Source organism: Rhinoraja longicauda, chromosome 26, assembly GCF_053455715.1.
Source record: "Rhinoraja longicauda isolate Sanriku21f chromosome 26, sRhiLon1.1, whole genome shotgun sequence".
NCBI lineage: Eukaryota > Metazoa > Chordata > Chondrichthyes > Rajiformes > Arhynchobatidae > Rhinoraja > Rhinoraja longicauda.
The window spans coordinates 9809879-9823501 of record NC_135978.1 but is presented as its reverse complement, the minus strand read 5'-3'; the positions used below and the strand labels follow the sequence as shown (position 1 = coordinate 9823501).

The following is a 13623-nucleotide window of genomic DNA, read 5'->3' as shown; positions in this document are numbered from 1 at the left end:
ACCTGTACGTCTTTGGAGTGTGGGAGGAAACCGAAGATCTCGGAGAGACAAAGGCTGCCACATTTAATGCAAGATTTGCCTCTGACAGAAAGGTCTAAAAGAGTGGAGCGATTGTAATGGGGTGATATCTGATCCTATTCTGAGACCAGCACACACAGTCACCTAGCTCCGCGCCATATTTGAAAAAAGTAAACTTAGAAATGTCTAAATGTGCGGGTGGGAGTGGAACTCTGTGCTTGTACAGGCAGGTAGAGAAATTACATCACCTTTCCAACCATACTTCATCAAAAAAGACAAAGTGACCCTACAACAAATAACTGCAAAACTACTAAATTGATCCTTCCCGATTTATTCACAAAATGCTGGAGTAACTCAGCAGGTCAGGCAGCATCTCGGGAGAGAAGGAATGGGTGACGTTTCGGGTCGAGACCCTTCTTCAGTCTGACTGAAGAAGGGTCTCGACCCGAAACGTCACCCATTCCTTCTCTCCCGAGATGCTGCCTGACCTGCTGAGTTACTCCAGCATTTTGTGAATAAATTGATTTGTACCAGCATCTGCAGTTATTTTCTTATACAAATTGATCCTTCCCAACTGTTTTGTATATTTTAGTGTCTCTGCCACATCTTTATTTCACTTTTACGACAACATACAGACAATATTGATACAAGCAAATTCCTGACAATGCAAGTTGGAAATCGATACCTGTGTCACATTTCGAGCGACGGTTAGTGCTGCTGGAAGGCAGTGGTCCTCACCCTTTTAGTTAATGTTGGTCGGGGGTCCGTTTTATTCAACCCTAGTCGGCTATCTTTCTTTACTTTGCCAAGCAGCTCAAATACTAAGAGGCCCAATGCATCCAGGAATGCTGAGTGATCTTTCGAAATAACGTGAATTCGACAAGGTAACTGGTGAGAGCACTGGGGAGCAGGTTTAGCAAAGTTAGTTCAAATCCCCGCGTGACAAAATATCATCGCGCCAATTCCAAATCAACCTGTGCTCCATCAGTGTAGGATTTCAATTTTCACTATGCCTCGTGGCATTTGTAGTCAATGTACGTTAGTACCAGTACTTGGAAAGGTAATGTCAAATGTGAAAGCAGTTTAACACATAATGGATTCATGCAGATTGGAATCTCAATGACCACACTCAGACCACCCTTCAAAAGGCTGAGAGTCGGCACAAAATCCCAAATGATAATGGTTGTCAAGAGGTAACAGCAGAACACATCTCATTGGGTTCCACTTATCGATGGTTAGCTTTGACCGAAGCATTTTTACAGTGTGCACCAATCAATTTTAATCACACAGAATTATTAATTTATTGAATAGATATTTCTCAACATTTTCCCCATTTGATTATATATAACATTTACTGAAAATAAGATCTTATTTTAAAATCTCAAAATAAAAATAAAAGCCCAGAAGCTTGAAGAACAAACCCACTTTGAGTTTGTGTTTTCACTCAAATATGTTGGAGGCCTTCAGGGTGTTCTCATCCCCATGCCTGTCAGAATATCACTCAGATGTTTTTTTTTTTAGTCATTCAGTTACTGAGGGATCCAGTTTTCTTTGGATTGTGCCAGTTCAGCATTAGGTCGTTTGTTTCAAGACATTTCTAATTGTCCATTTCTGTCCTGTGCATTGCTGTAAAACCAGCTCCAGCCCAAAGTCAGCCTTCTTGTTGGTCTCCACCTCTAGGCAGCGGCCAGTTTCCAGGTTAAGGATCGATCCACTCTGAGGAGACACAAGAAGACCCCCATCACACCCATTCACAATCACAGTAACAGCCGGATACTTTTAACGAAAGCCAACGGCCTCATAACGAATCACGACCACATTTGAGGTCATTGAAAATGTTTATGAAATTCTCAACCACAACCTTTCATAGTTTAAGGCACAAAGTGCTGGAGTAACTCAGCGGGTCAGGCAGCGTCGCTGGAGAACATGGAGAGGTGACGTTTCGGATCGGACATCCAGACACAGAAGGGTCCAGACCCTAATTGTCACCTATCCGTGTTCTCCAGAGATGTTGCCTGACCCGCTGAGTTACACCAGCACTTTTTTTTATCTTCTTTGGCGAACCAGCATCTGCTGTTCCTTGTTTCTACATTCTTCTGTCTTTTATAGTTGCTGAGGCTGTAAATTAAGCTAAACTATGAGTATTTTATTTTATGGGGGTCTCATTTGCAATAACATAGGCTGAGGCAGGCAGAAGTCATTAGGCATTAGCCCTCTGCAGCTGTGTTTATACTTTAGAAATGCGATCCCTGCACACTAACACTATCCTATAAGCGCTAGGGACAATTTACATTTACACCAAGCCAATTAGCCTACAAACCTGTACGTCTTTGGAGTGTGGGAGGAAACTGAAGATCTCGGAGAAAACCCACGCAGGTCACGGGGAGAACGTACAAACTTCGTACAGACAAGCACCCATAGTCAGGATAGAACCCGGATCTCTGGTGCTGTAAGGTATCAACTCTACCGTTGCGCCACCGTGCTGCCCTTTTTTTCTCTCTCTCTCTCTCTCTGATGCCTAGTGCTCTCATGAAGGAATATAGATGCTAAGGTGCTGGTTTTGAGTCGTACAGCCGGGAAATAGGCTCTTGTCCATGCCGACCAAGATCCTCCATCTACGCTAGTCCCACATGCCTGCATTTCGCCCATTATCCTTCTAAACCTTTCCTATCCATGTACCTGTCCAAATGTCCTGAAGTTCCGTGTCGTGAAAGGCTTTTGTAAATGATGGAGAAGATTTGTAAATGGGGCATCATTCCCTATCACCCACCTGGACAAAACGCCAAGACTTCAGGTAAGCGTTTTTCACTCTCTCACAATCAAAAAGCTGAGGATGTCGACTCTTCCTGTTGTCCACCAGGCATTGTGTGTCCGGCAGCTGAATAACAGACCCCAAGGATCCAAGGTGTATGTATCTTTCTTTTGTATATCTGACCAGCTGCAAGAGAGAAGCACGCAAAAATCAGCTTATTGCAGTTGTAAAATCACGCTTTAATTTTACTGCTGGTTACTACCACACATACCAAAAATCCAAAATAGCTTTATTTGTCATTCATACAGAACGAGATTACTTAGCCAGCAGTACAACAACAAAAAAAAACACAAGACACAACCCCAACACAAACATCCATCACAGTGACTCCAAACACCCCCTCACTGTGATGGAGGCCAAAAACTTCCCCTCTCTCTTCCCCCGTGCCCCTCCCACGTACAGACAACTCGACCCCTACTGAGGCGACCGACCTGCACAGCCCCCGCAAGGAGATGGAAAGTCCACGCGGCCGAGCCGCACCGAGCGCTGGACAGTCCCGCGGCCGAGCCGCACCGGGCGATGGAAGGCCCTGCGGCCGAGCCGCACGATGGAAGGCCCCGCGGCCGAGCCGCACCAGGCGCTGGAAAGTCCCGCGGCCGAGCCGCACCGGGCGATGGAAGGCCCCGCGGCCGAGCCGCACGATGGAAGGCCCCGCGGCCGAGCCGCACCGGGCGATGGAAGGCCTCGCGGCCGAGCCGCACGATGGAAGGCCCCGCGGCCGAGCTGCACCGGGCGATGGAAGGCCCCGCGGCCGCACCGGGCGCTGTTCAGTCCCGTGGCCGAGCCGCACCGGGTGATGGAAGGCCCCGCGGCCGCACCGGGCGCTGTTCAGTCCCCGTGGCCGCACCGGGCGATGGAAGGCCCGCACGAGTTAATCATAGAACAATGGCTATTTCCACATGGCAGGAGGCTAACAATATGCCAGTTACTGGAAGAACAATCACCTCACTTCCTTTCCCCTTCTCTTCCATCATGGACTGAGAAAAAAACTGCTTACAACCCAATGGAATGAATACTAAATTCTCCAATATTAGGTAACCCCTCCAACACCTCCCCTGCCCTCTCCTTTCTTCACCGTTCTTTCTCCCATCCCCCTCTCACTTGTGCCCCGCCTGGATTCAGACTTATTTCCGTAATCCCCCTCTCCCTCCACCCACCTTCCTTTCCTCTGGCTTCACAATTCGCAACTCTTGCATCCTTTTGTCTCATCGCCTTCGGTTTTAAAACTCTAGCCTTTGTTCCAATATGTTGTTATCAAAAACCCTTTAGTCTGTGTCTACCTATCTCCAAAGTTTGCAGTAACAATTAAATAGAAAATCATTTGAATCCCCACAGGTCACTTCCAGAGCTCATAACAGTAGCGTAACAGGTGTGGGATTGTAAAATACTGTGACACAAATTATAAATGAACAGTAAACAATGATAAACGTCCGCTTGCGTAGGAAGGAACTGCAGTTGAGGGTTTACACCGAAGATAGACACAAAATACTGGAGTAACTCAGCGGGACAGGCAGCATCTCTGGAGAGAAGGAATGGGTGACGTTTCGGGACGAGACCCTTCTTCAGACTGATCTTTTAAGCGAGCTGCTGCCGACACGAATTTTTCTTCCAAGTCTTTTGCACTGGACTCATAACGTGATTTTCTCATTATCACAGCAGAGAAATCCCAAATTAAAAATCCCAAATACTTCACAATAGGAACGGTGTCAATCGTGCTCAGTTTTAAAACCACACACCATCATTCGGGATGGCGGGACTTTCATATGTAGAAAGACTGGATAGACTAGGCTTGCATTCACTGGAATTTAGAAGACTGAGGGGGGATCTTATAGAAACATATAAAATTCTTAAGGGGTTGGAGAGACTAGATGCGGGAAGATTGTTCCCGATGTTGGGGGAGTTCAGAACCAGGGGTCACAGCTTAAGGATAAGGGGGAAGTCTTTTAGGACCGAGATGAGAAAACATTTCTTCACACAGAGAGTGGTGAGTCTGTGGAATTCTTTGCCACAGAAGGTAGTTGAGGCCAGTTCATTGGCTATATTTAAGAGGGAGTTAGACGTGGCCCTTGTGGCTAAAGGGATCAGGGGGTATGGAGAGAAGGCAGGTACAGGTTACTGAGCTGGATGATCAGCCATGATCATATTGAATGGCGGTGCAGGCTCGAAGGGCCGAATGGCCTACTCCTGCACCTATTTTCTATGTTTCTATGTTTCTATTCCCAAAGCCTGTCTGCTGAGCCCTGCAGTGTACCTAGTTTGACATTAGAGGGCACCAACGTTGCGGGAACTGGAAACAATTTCTCTCTTAAAAAGAGTAGACACTAGGAGCTGCAGAAAGTAGCTGGAATCTTACACAAAACACAAAGTGCTGGAGTAACTCAACGGGTCGGGCAGCAGGGTCTGGAGGACATGGATAGGCAGACGTTTCAGGTTGGGACCTTTCTTTAGACTGTAGATAGACACAAAAAGCTGGAGTAACTCAGTGGGACAGGCAACATCTCTGGCGAGAAAGAATGGCTGACGTTTCGGGTCGAGACCTTACTTCAGACTGTGTTGAGTCTGAAGAAGAATCCTGACCCGAAATGTCACCTATCCATGTCAGTCTGAAGAAAGGTCCCCAACCTGAAACATCACCTGTTCATGTTCTCCAGTGATGCTACCTGACCTGCTGAATTGCTCCAGCACTTGATATTTTCTCTTTTAAATCTCTATGCTAATACTCTCATTGCCTTGAGGATTGATATCAAATAAATATTTTTTTTTTTTGGTGCCGTGAAGTACATCACTTTGAGTCACAAAATCTACAATTATTGTTCTCCTTGGAGATCTTTTTAATATCTAAAAAATGTGTATAAGGGGTTCCATTTTCTTTTGAGTATTTTGACAGTCATAGAGGGAGGGACGTGTTACTGGCGTTCTTCAATTTACGGACATACGGTTCAATGATTTTCACTGTAATGCAGTGAGGGGTGGCATGGTTGGCACAGCGCTCGTTACTGAAGGCTCCCAGAGACTGGGAATTTGGCCCTTATCATATGTGCCGTCTATGTGGAGTTTGCACATTCTCCCCTTCACTGTGAGGGTTTCTGTCAGTGTCTCTGTCTCCTCTTGCATCCTAAAGATATTCTGGTAGCCCAGTTGGCCACCGTACATTATCCCCATTGTTGTTGGCATCCATCAATCTGCGAGAGGTGATGGTGCTGCTTTGACATTGGCCTGCTTGGAGAGGGGATTGCTTTATAGAAACATAGAAAATAGGTGCAGGAGGAGGCCATTCGGCCCTTCATTCATTGTGATCATGGATGATCGTCCACAATCAATAACCCATGCCTGCCTTCTCCCCATATCCCTTGATTCCACTAGCCCCTTGAGCTCTATCTAACTCTCTCTTAAATCCATCCAGTGATTTGGCTTCCACTGCCCTCTGTGGCAGAGAATTCCACAAATTCACAACTCTCTGCAATCCCCTCTCCAAGTTCCTTCTCACCTCAGTTTTAAATGGCTTCCCCTTTATTCTCAGATTTTATCTGTGGTTGCATTTCCTGCTAAGACTAAGGAAGACTAAGCCTATCCTTGACAGGCAGAGCTTCCCACATCTTCCATGGGTGAAGTTGTCTCTCGCCATTGGGATAGGGGAGTGTGTCGCTGTGGCCCCTTGACCATTTTGTGGCGTTCATAAATCATCGGAGTAGAGGTAGGCCATCCGGCTCCTCGAGTCTACTCCGCCATTCAATCGTGGCTGCTCTATCTATCCCTCTCAACCCCATTCTCCTGCCTTCTCCCTATAACCCCTGACAACTTGGTGCCTCCCCTCGATGGTCTTGAACCATCTGCTGTCGTGGTGCTTTATACCCGCCTGGAGGTCCTTTCTCCACCTTCCCCGGTCCTCAGTAGCCCCTTCCCAGTTGTCAGTGCCAACGTTAAAATATGCCATATCTCTTTTCATCGTTTCCTCGTAGCGAAGCTTTAGTCTTCCTCTTGGCTTCTACCCATTGGCAACCTCCCTGTACAGCACATCTTTGGAGATGCGTCCATTTTCCATCCTGTGTACAGCTCCAAGCTGCCTCAAAGTGCCCCTCAAAGACTTGGACATCAACCTCAGCACTTGGGAGTCTCTAGGTCTGGACCGTCCAACCTGGCGTAGCATGCTCACCACAGGAGCCCGTGCAGCAGAGAACAGACGCACTGCAGAGGCCCAGAGGAAACGCACCGCGCGCAAGGCCCGGGCTACCTCCACTTCCACTGCAGCACCCATCCACTTGTGTCCTACGTGTGGGCGTGCCTTCCGGGCCCGGATTGGCCTCACCAGTCACTTCCAGACCCACAGTCACCAATCCTCCAACTGAAAGTGAAGTCATGGTCATCTTCGAAACCGAAGGACGAACAACAACAACAATAACAGGTCCAAGCCTATGGTGGTGCTTCTGCTTGAGGATCGCAGGGATACGAGGCATGGTGGTCAGATTCATTGATGATTTTGAGATGACAGATTCATTGATGATTTTGACCTGCCGAGGAGTTCCCAGGATGCAACGAAGACAGCAGAAATGAAAATTACTCAATTTGCGTTCTTGATGTAGATTGGTCGTCCAAGCTTTGCTGCTGTGTCATGCTGTGCTGTACAGTAGCATGCTCAAGGCGTGTGCTTTTTCAAACAGTTATCTTCGTCTTTACTTTACTTTAAACTTTAAAGATGCAACTTGGAAAGAGGCTCTTCAGCCCACCGACTCTGCGCCGACAATAGACAATAAACAATAGACAATAGGTGCAGGAGGAGGCCATTCGGCCCTTCGAGCCAGTACCGCCATTCAATGTGATCATGGCAGATCATTCTCAATCAGTACCCCGTTCCTGCCTTCTCCCCATACCCCCTGACTCCGCTATCCTTAAGAGCTCTATCTAGCTCTCTCTTGAATGCATTCAGAGAATTGGCCTCCACTGCCTTCTGAGGCAGAGAATTCCACAGATTCACAACTCTCTGACTGAAATTTATTTTCCTCATCTCAGTTCTAAATGGCCTACCCCTTATTCTTAAACTGTGGCCCCTTGTTCTGGACTCCCCCAACATTGGGAACATGTTTCCTGCCTCTAACATGTCGAACCCCTTAATAATCTTATACGTTTCGATAAGATCTCCTCTCATCCTTCTAAATTCCAGTGTATACAAGCCTAGTCACTCCAGTCTTTCAACATATGACAGTCCCGCCATTCTGGGAATTAACCTAGTAAACCTACGCTGCACGCCCTCAATAGCAAGAATATCCTTCCTCAAATTTGGAGACCAAAACTGCACACAGTACTCCAGGTGCAGTCTCACTCGGGCCCTGTACAACTGCAGAAGGACCTCTTTGCTCCTATACTCAACTCCTCTTGTTATGAAGACCAACATTCCATTGGCTTTCTTCACTGCCTGCTGTACCTGCATGCTTCTTTTCAGTGACTGATGCACTAGGACACCCAGATCTCATTGTACATCCCCTGTTCCTAACTTGACACCATTCAGATAATACTCTGCTTTCCTATTCTTACCACCAAAGTGGATAACCTCACACTTATCCACATTAAACTGCATCTGCCATGCATCCGCCCACTCACACAACCTGTCCAAGTCACCCTGCAACCTCATAGCATCTTCCTCACAGTTCACACTGCCACCCAGCTTTGTATCATCTGCAAATTTGCTAATGGTACTTTTAATCCCTTCATCCAAGTCATTAATGTATATTGTAAATAGCTGCGGTCCCAGCACCGAGCCTTGCGGTACCCCACTAGTTACTGCCTGCCATTCTGAAAGGGACCCATTTATCCCCACTCTTTGCTTTCTGTCTGTCAACCAATTTTCTATCCATGTCAGTACCCTACCTCCATGTGTGGTCACGTGTGGCTGCGCCTAACTCCTGCGGCTCTCTGGCAGTCTGTTTGTCTTTTTTTCCTTTTTTTTTTGTTTGTGTCGGTGTTGGGATGGTTTTTGTTTCTGTTTTTGGCTGTGTATGTGTGGGGGGGGTGGGTGGGGTGGGGTGGGGCGGGGGAAACCTTTCCTTTATTAGGTCTCTTCCCCGGGGCGCAGCTCGGCCGCGGGGCCTTCCATCGCCCGCGGGGCCTTCAATCGCCTGGCGCGGCTTGGCCGCTGGACTTAACATCGCCGGCGTGGCTCGGCCGCGGGACGTTTCAGTGCCCGGTGCGGCTCGGCCACGGGGCCTTCCATCGCCCGGTACGGCCGCGGGACGGTTCAGCGCTCGGTGCGGCTCAGCCGCGGGGCCTTCCATCGCCCGGTGCGGCTCGACCGCGGAACGGTTCAGCGCCCGGCGCGGCCGCGGGGCCTTCCATCGCCCGGCGCGGCTCGGCTGCGGGACTTAACATTGCCGGCGCGGCTCGGCCGCGGGATGTTTCAATGCCCGGTGCGGCTCGGCCGCGGGACTTAGCAGCGGCCGCGGGGCCTTCCATCGCCCGGCGCGGCTCGGCCGCTGGACTTAACATCGCCGGCGCGGCTCGGCCGCGGGACGTTTCAGTGCCCGGTGTGGCTCGGCCGCGGGGCCTTCCATCCCCTTGCGGGGGCTGTGCAGGTCGGTCGCCTCGGTAGGGGTCGAGCTGTCTGTCCGTGGGCGCGGGGGGAAGAGTGTGGAAGTTTTGTTGCCTCCATCACAGTGAGGGGGTGTTTGGAGTCACTGTGATGGATGTTGGTGTTGGGGTCGTGTGTCCTGTGTTCTTTTCTTTTTTGCTGTGTCTTGTGACTGGTGAAATTTTGTTCGGTATTTATACCGAATGACAATAAAGTTCTGTTATGTTATGTTATGTTATGTTATACCATGTGCTCTAATTTTGCCCACTAATCTCCTATGTGGAACCTTGTCAAAGGCTTTCTGAAAGTCAAGGTACACCACATCCACTGGCTCTCCCCTGTCAATTTTCCTAGTTACATCCTCAAAGAATTCCAGAAGATTAGTCAAGCATGATTTCCCCTTCGTAAATCCATGCTGACTCGGAACAATCCTGTTACTACTATCCAAATGCTCCGCAATTTCGTCTTTTATAATTGACTCCAGCATCTTCCCCACCACTGATGTCAGACTAACTGGTCTATAATTTCCCGTTTTCTCTCACCCTCCTTTCTTAAAAAGTGGGACAACATTAGCTACCCTCCAATCCGCAGGAACTGATCCTGAATCTATAGAACATTGGAAAATGATCACCAATGCGTCCACAATTTCTAACGCCACCTCCTTACGGCCCTGGGGATTTATCAGCCTTCAGTCCCATCAGTCTACCCACCACTATTTCCTGCCTAATGTGGATTTCCTTCAGCTCCTCCGTCACCCTAGGATCTCTGGCCACTAGAAGATCTGGGAGATTGCTTGTATCTTCCTTAGTGAAGACAGATCCAAAGTTCCGGTTCAACTCGTCTGCCATTTCCTTGTTCCCCATAATAAATTCCCCCGCTTCTGTCTTCAAGGGACCCACCAGCGGTCATCCCGTACACTAGCACTATCCTACGCACTAGGGACAATTTACAATTGACATAAACCAATCAACCTACAAACTTTGGAGTGTGGGAGGAGAGTGGAGGACCTGGAGAACGTACAAACTCCGTACAGACAGCATCCATAGCCAGGATCAAACCTTGGTCTCTGGCGCTAACTTTACTGCTGTGCCACAGTGCCACTGTGATTGTGAGCGTACCTAGTGTATCATATCATATCATATCATATCATATATATACAGCCGGAAACAGGCCTTTTCGGCCTTCCAAGTCCGTGCCGCCCAGCGATCCCCGCACATAACAGAGCTTTATTTGTCGTTCGGTACCGAAATACCGAACGAAACTACATAGCAGTCATAGAAAAAAAAAAGAACACAAGACACATAACCCCAACATAAACGTCCATCACAGTGACTCCAAACACCCCCTCACTGTGATGGAGGCAACAAAACTTCCCCTCTCTTCCCCACGCCCATGGACAGACAGCTCGTCCCCGACCGACCCGCACAGTCCCCGCACCGGGCGCTGAAACGTCTCGCGGCCGAACCGGGCGATGAAAGGCCCGCGACCAAGCCTTGCGCAGCTAAGTCCCGCAGCCGAGCCGCACCAGCGGTGAAAAGTCCCGCAGCCGAGCCGCACCGGGCGGTGTTAAGTCCCGCAGCCGAGCTGCACCGGGCGGTGTTAAGTCCCGCAGCCGAGTTGCACTGGGCGGTGTTAAGCCCCGCAGCCGAGCTGCACCGGGCGGTGTTAAGTCCCGCAGCCGAGTTGCACCGGGCGGTGTTAAGCCCCGCAGCCGAGCTGCACCGGGCGGTGTTAAGCCCCGCAGCCGAGCTGCACCGGGCGGTGTTAAGCCCCGCAGCCGAGCTGCACCGGGCAATGTAAGTCCAGCGGCCGAGCCGCACCGGGATGTAAAGTCCAGCGGCCGAGCCGCACCGGGATGTAAAGTCCAGCGGCCAAGCCGCACCGGGATGTAAAGTCCAGCGGCCGAGCCGCACCGGGGGATGTTAGGCCCCGCAGCCGAGCCGCACCCCGCGCCGTGAGGAAGAGAAAAGTTCCCCACACCCACCCCCCCACACCCACCCCCCACACACCACCACCCCCTCCCACACATACACAACCAAAAAAATATATATAAAAATCATCCCAACACCGACACTCAACAAAAAAAAGACGGACAGACTGCTAGTCAGCCGCTGCCGTTAGGCGCCGCCACATGCTGCCGCCACTATCCTACACCCACTAGGGACAATTTTTACATTTACCCAGCCAATTAACCTACATACCTGTACGTCTTTGGAGTGTGGGAGGAAACCGAAGATCTCGGAGAAAACCCACGCAGGTCACGGGGAGAACGTACAAACTCCTTACAGTGCAGCACCCGTAGTTAGGATCGAACCTGAGTCTCCGGCGCTGCATTCTACCGCAGTAACTCTACCGCTGCGCCACCGTGCCGTTAGTGACAAAAGAATCAAAGGAGACAAGGGTTTGATGGGCATGGATCCTTTTTCCCCTGAAGTGTAGGAGGCCGAGTGGTGACCTTACGGAGGCATATCAAATCATAAGGGGAAGAGATAAGGTGAACAGCTACCCGTTTCTTCTCCAGGGCAGGAAAGTCTAAAACTAGAGGGCATGGCTTCATGTTGAGAGGTCAAAGTTTTAGTTTTCATATTTTAATTTTTTTTATATTTCAACACGGTGAAAAAGGTTCTGACTGCCTAACCTATCAATACCTCCCACAATTTTTACATACTTCCATCAGGTCTCACCTCAACCTCCATCATTCTAATTGACTATAGATCTGAACAATGTGCTACATTTTAGTCCTGAACTAGACCAAGTGGACCCGTTGGGCCCAAACCTCTCCTTCATTGATGCAGCACCCTCTCCTCCCCCCTCCCCCTCCCCTCTCCCCCCTCCCCGTTCCCCCTCCATCCCCCTCCCTCCCCCCTGCCTCCTCCTCCCTCTCCCTCCCCTCCCCCTCACCTTCCCCTCCCCCCACTCCACCCCCCTCAACCCCCCTTATCCTCCCTCCTCCCTCCCTCCCCCTCCCTCGCTCAGAGATAGATTAAAAATGTGAATAACTTTTAAAATATAACACCGATCTCAATGAAACTTCTTCCACTAGCACCAAAGGGACGACGGTGAGTAAGGTGGGCCTAAAGTTGTCGCGCTACCGTGTACCGCTTTGGCTGTAGTTCAGGAACAAACAAACGAGAGTTTTAGTATATAGATAATATCAGCCCACAAACTGACAGTGAGACTGCCTTTGCTGCCTTCTCCTAACTACACTCTCCTCTTAGAAACACAGAGAAAAATAGGTGCAGGAGTAGGCCATTCGGCCCTTCGAGCCAGCACCGCCATTCAATATGATCATGGCTGATCATCTAAAATCAGTACCCCGTTCCTGCTTTTTCCCCATATCCCTTGATTTCTTTAGCCCTAAGAGCTAAATCTAACTCTCTCTTGAAAACATCCAGTGAATTGGCCTCCGCTACCTTCTGTGGCAGAGAATTCCACAGATTCACAACTCTCTGGGTGAAAAAGTTTTACCTCATCTCAGTCCTAAATGCCCTATCCCTTATTCTTAAACTGTGACCCCTGGTTCTGGACTCCCCTGGATTTAGACAATAGACAATAGACAATAGGTGCAGGAGTAGGCCATTCGGCCCTTCGAGCCAGCACCGCCATTCATTGTGATCAAGGCTGATCATTCTCAATCAGTACCCCGTTCCTGCTTTCTCCCCATACCCCCTGACTCCGCTATCCTTAAGAGCTCTATCTAGCTCTCTCTTGAATGTATTCAGAGAATTGGCCTCCACTGCCCTCTGAGGCAGAGAATTCCACAGATTCACAACTCTCTGACTAAAAAAGTTTTTCCTCATCTCTGTTCTAAATGGCCTACCCCTTATTCTTAAACTGTGGCCCCTGGTTCTGGACTCCCCCAACATTGGGAACATGTTTCCTGCCTCTAACATGTCCAACCCCTTAATAATCTTATACGTTTCGATAAGATCCCCTCTCATCCTTCTAAATTCCAGTGTATACAAACCTAGTCGCTCCAGTCTTTCAACATATGACAGTCCCGCCATTCCGGGAATTAACCTAGTAAACCTACGCTGCACGCCCTCAATAGCAATAATGTACTTCTGGCAGTGCAGCTGATGAGCCAACTATAGCTACTCTCTCTCTCTCCATTACATCTCTGCACTCTATACAGAGTTAATTAAACTGATCCCAACCATTGTCAAAGACAGAGGATTTGATTTCAAGGACCAGCTTGCTCTCGAATGATTTGAAAATCTATAAGACAATGTCA

At 49.2% G+C, this 13623-nt stretch overlaps 1 protein-coding gene across 1 annotated transcript in view; it reads right to left on the bottom strand.

The window, feature by feature from the left end:
- Nucleotides 1–808: 808 nt before the first annotated feature.
- The window catches only part of galnt17 (polypeptide N-acetylgalactosaminyltransferase 17), a 314798-nt gene continuing 301983 nt past the window's right edge, over nt 809–13623 (bottom strand). Inside the window, exons 10-11 of the mRNA XM_078422462.1 lie at nt 2789–2956; nt 809–1734 (exon numbers count right to left, since the gene is read on the bottom strand). Of these exons, the coding sequence (XP_078278588.1) occupies nt 1591–1734; nt 2789–2956 (312 nt within the window). The 3' untranslated portion in view covers nt 809–1590. The remainder of the gene's footprint in view (nt 1735–2788; nt 2957–13623) is intronic.